At 42.5% G+C, this 3601-nt stretch overlaps 1 protein-coding gene across 1 annotated transcript; it reads left to right on the top strand.

Annotated features, from left to right (window-relative positions):
• Positions 1 to 2366: 2366 nt before the first annotated feature.
• On the top strand, positions 2367 to 3326 carry ora2 (olfactory receptor class A related 2). Its single transcript, XM_071531990.1, has one exon. It carries the CDS (start codon positions 2367 to 2369, stop codon positions 3324 to 3326), a length of 960 nt encoding a protein of 319 aa, XP_071388091.1.
• Positions 3327 to 3601: the final 275 nt, after the last annotated feature.

Genomic DNA, 3601 nt, shown 5'->3' with positions numbered 1-3601 from the left:
CCAACATGTTTATTATATGTTTACATCTTCAGAAAGCTAATTAAAATGGCAAGTTCAAACATGTCCTTCTCATGGGATTGCATCATGTAATAGTGCACTGTGTTGCCAGCTGAAAAACTCTGGCTTTTTTTTCTCCTGACATGAGTTTGATTTATCATTTGTGGTCGATTGCATTGTGTTTTTCCCACTGCACTACTCAACCCTAAGATAAGTTTTTGTCTGTACATGTTACAGGAAATTGCAAAACTATTTGGACAATGTAGTGGCATTGGTTATTATTGCTTTAAACTCAATAATTCACAAGATACTGTACATGAAACTTGTATTTCTAATCTAGGGATGCATATAAATACTATCAGTTGTTGATTTTTGCCTGTATGTTATATGTTACAAAATATCAGTTGTTGTTGGTCCCCTGCAAAAACATTGAATATGAGTATTGTGACAAATTTAACTGAAATGATCCATCACCATTTCCAGACTTCTGATGTCCTCCTTTGAGATACTTTGCCAAGTTAAAACAATGCTGTCTCTCACATCTCAATGCACACACAGGGTTTCAACTGTATGATGTTTACTTCGGTGTGAAATACATCATGACTTGTTGCCTGATTCAATGTCCAGGAATTGAGTGCACCGTTATATATTAACTTAAATCATGTCATTTCAGCTCAGGTTTTCTTTTAACTTAATTGCTTCCTTATCATTCAAATTTGGTAAGAGAAACCTCACTTTGTAAGAGATCTTATACAACTTTACTGATGTGCTGGTGAAGGCAATAGTGTTTGGCTGGTGCAGGGAATAGATGTTGAATTAGTGCATTCCTCACTCTGACAAGGTACTGTGCAACTTAATCTGTCCCACTGCAGAAATGGGGCTCAAGGTTTTCTTTTGGTTTAGCAGTGACTCAATCTCATACTCATGGTCCTCACTTATTTGTATGTAAGGAGTGGGTGGCAAAACATACTCTGAATCGTGTACAGTAGAGTTTATGAGGTTTTGGCAAAAACAACTATTTCCACTCCACTGTCCCAATACTTTTGCCTATCATGTTACATCTACAGAGACAATTCATCATCAATTTCTCTCCATTTCATAACTAGTTACAAATGTGCAAGCAAAAAATACTCTGTATTAATGCCTGACACTTACTGTCTTTAAAATACAAATTTAATGAGATTATGGAAAAATAACTAATTTAAGTGAGACCTTTGCTTCTTACTTATTATCCTGACAAACCAAGATCATACATGCCATTTGTATGCATATGGTAGTTTTCTCTCTTTCAGCTCCACTGGGGGACATTATGTCTCATCATGCCCTAATGAGAAATGGGATAAATATTCATTATCTATTCCCAGACGTGAGATACACTGTAGTTACATCATGTAGCCTACCCACATTGAGTTGCCCTTATCATGTCAGGTTTCCTTTTATTTATAGTAATTTTATTGCTTTAGATGAATTAGAGAATCATAAATTGGATGCTATGTCACACTCTAAAAATGAAACCAAAGGTGATCTATCACATAAATTCAATGGAACGTCCTCTGGCTTTTATCTTGTTTCATCTTCCTCCACTGGAGGACACTGTGGTATTGGTATCTGTCCAACCAGCAGGAAAGGGTCTCTTTAATAAATAGTGGCTCTCAATATCAATTGCAATAATGAAACAAAAAGTAATACGATAAGGACTGCAAAATAAAGGCGCTTTATTAAAGAATGATAGTATCTGAATTTTTAAAAAAATGTTCAAAAGTCTCCATCTAATAAAGTAGCTCAATTGAGGAATGCCTTTTATTCTTATTGAGAATAAATAGCCTATTAGATGTTATCCCTTCATGAACAGTGACATTTTATCTGCCCACTGCTTGGGTCTTTGTGCTGTGTAAATCCTAATCCTAACAATGTTTTCTCCGTGTTATCTTGTCTACTGGGTGCAGCCAGTGAGGGGACAGATGCAGTCATCTGTATTGATCTCAGGTAATTGGAGGCTGAGGGAGAAGAGTCTAGATTCAATGGACCATGGAAAATAGATCCAACAACTGTTACCTGTCTGTGAGTATAAGAACACAGACACTCTGACTACTTTGGCAGAGGGGGATCAGGGTGTCAGGGACTCAGTCCACTCAAGACCTCATTATCTTATACTGATCTTCTCAGGTAAGAGTGTGACCTCTCAACAGCCTTCTACATTCATTAGTCTGACACCATTTTTATAATGAAAGCTAGCAATTACTTTACATTCAATCATAAAGCCTGAGTGATGAATATCCCAAACAATGTCTGATCTGTATTGTGTGTGATTTTGTGTTTTTTCTTAAGCTCCCTTAAGCTCCCTTCTTCCCTCCTCTCTCCCTGCAGGAATGCCATCAGATTTGTTTGTTCGTGGGATGCTCTATCTATCCCTCACTGTAGTGGGAGTCCCAGGGAACACTGCAGTCATCTTGGCGTTCCTCCTGGCGCTGTACCAGGAGAACCGGCTCCTCCCAGCTGATGCCATCATCCTGCACCTGGCCTGTGTCAACCTGTTGGTGGTAGGCGTGCGCTGTCTGCTGGAGACCCTGGCCTCCTTCAGCCTGGCCAATGTCTTCGGAGACACGGGCTGCAAGGCCGTGATCTTCGTCTACCGGACGTCACGCTCCCTCTCCATTTGGCTCACCTTTGTCCTGAGTGCCTACCAGTGCCTGAGCATTGCCCCTCCTGGCTCGCGCTGGGCCTCCGTCCGCGTCTTGGCTACCCACTATCTGGGCCTCATTTTCCTCATCCTCTGGGTCATCAACACCTGCATGAGCTCAGCGGCCATACTTTTCTCCCTGGGCACCCAGAATGACTCCAGCCTCATGAGCCACGGCATCAATGTGCAGTTCTGCTATGTACGCTTCCCTTCCAAGCTGTCCAAGCAAGCCAACGGGGCGGCCCAGGTGGGCAGGGACGTGGTACCCATTGCCCTCATGACCCTGGCCAGCCTGATCATTCTTGTTTTCCTTTACAAACACAGCCAGCAGGTGAAGGGGCTCCGCAGCAGCAGCAGCGGGGGGAGCGGCGGGTCCGAGCAGCGAGCTGCCAAAGCCGTGGTGGCACTTGTGACCTTGTATGTGGTCCTGTATGGAGTGGATAATGGGCTTTGGGTGTACACTCTCACTGTGAGGCAGACCATGGGTTCCTCTGTGATCTCTGACCTCCGTATATTCCTCTCCTCGCTCTATGCGGCGCTGAGCCCCCTGGTCATCATTGCCTCCAACAGAAAGGTAAATGGCAGGCTGAGGTGTGTGGTGCAGGAGAAGCCGATTCAGGATAAAGCAACAACTCTCTCTACTATGTGAGGACTGCTAATGGAAGCCATGATGAGGACTGAATCATTCTGACATCTGCCTTTGTATTTATTGGGTACATTATGTCTGGTTTAACCACTTCTCTCCCAAGTTTCCCTTTAAATTTGCTCTTAAGTAACTTCAAAGTTAGACTTTTTTTCCCCCACACTGTACGACAATGTCACATACATATTCCTTATATGCTTGCTCCAACGCTTCATTGAAGCTACAGCACGGTTATATTGACTGAAATATTCAAACCCATGGTGCCATTTTTTATGGCTGCA

The sequence above is a fragment of the Centroberyx affinis genome, unplaced genomic scaffold, assembly GCF_046629955.1.
Source record: "Centroberyx affinis isolate AG114_WGS23_722 - 3 ecotype Tasmania unplaced genomic scaffold, CSIRO-AGI_Caff_v1 ptg002153l_1, whole genome shotgun sequence".
Lineage (NCBI taxonomy): Eukaryota > Metazoa > Chordata > Actinopteri > Beryciformes > Berycidae > Centroberyx > Centroberyx affinis.
This window is presented reverse-complemented; position numbering and strand designations above follow the sequence as displayed.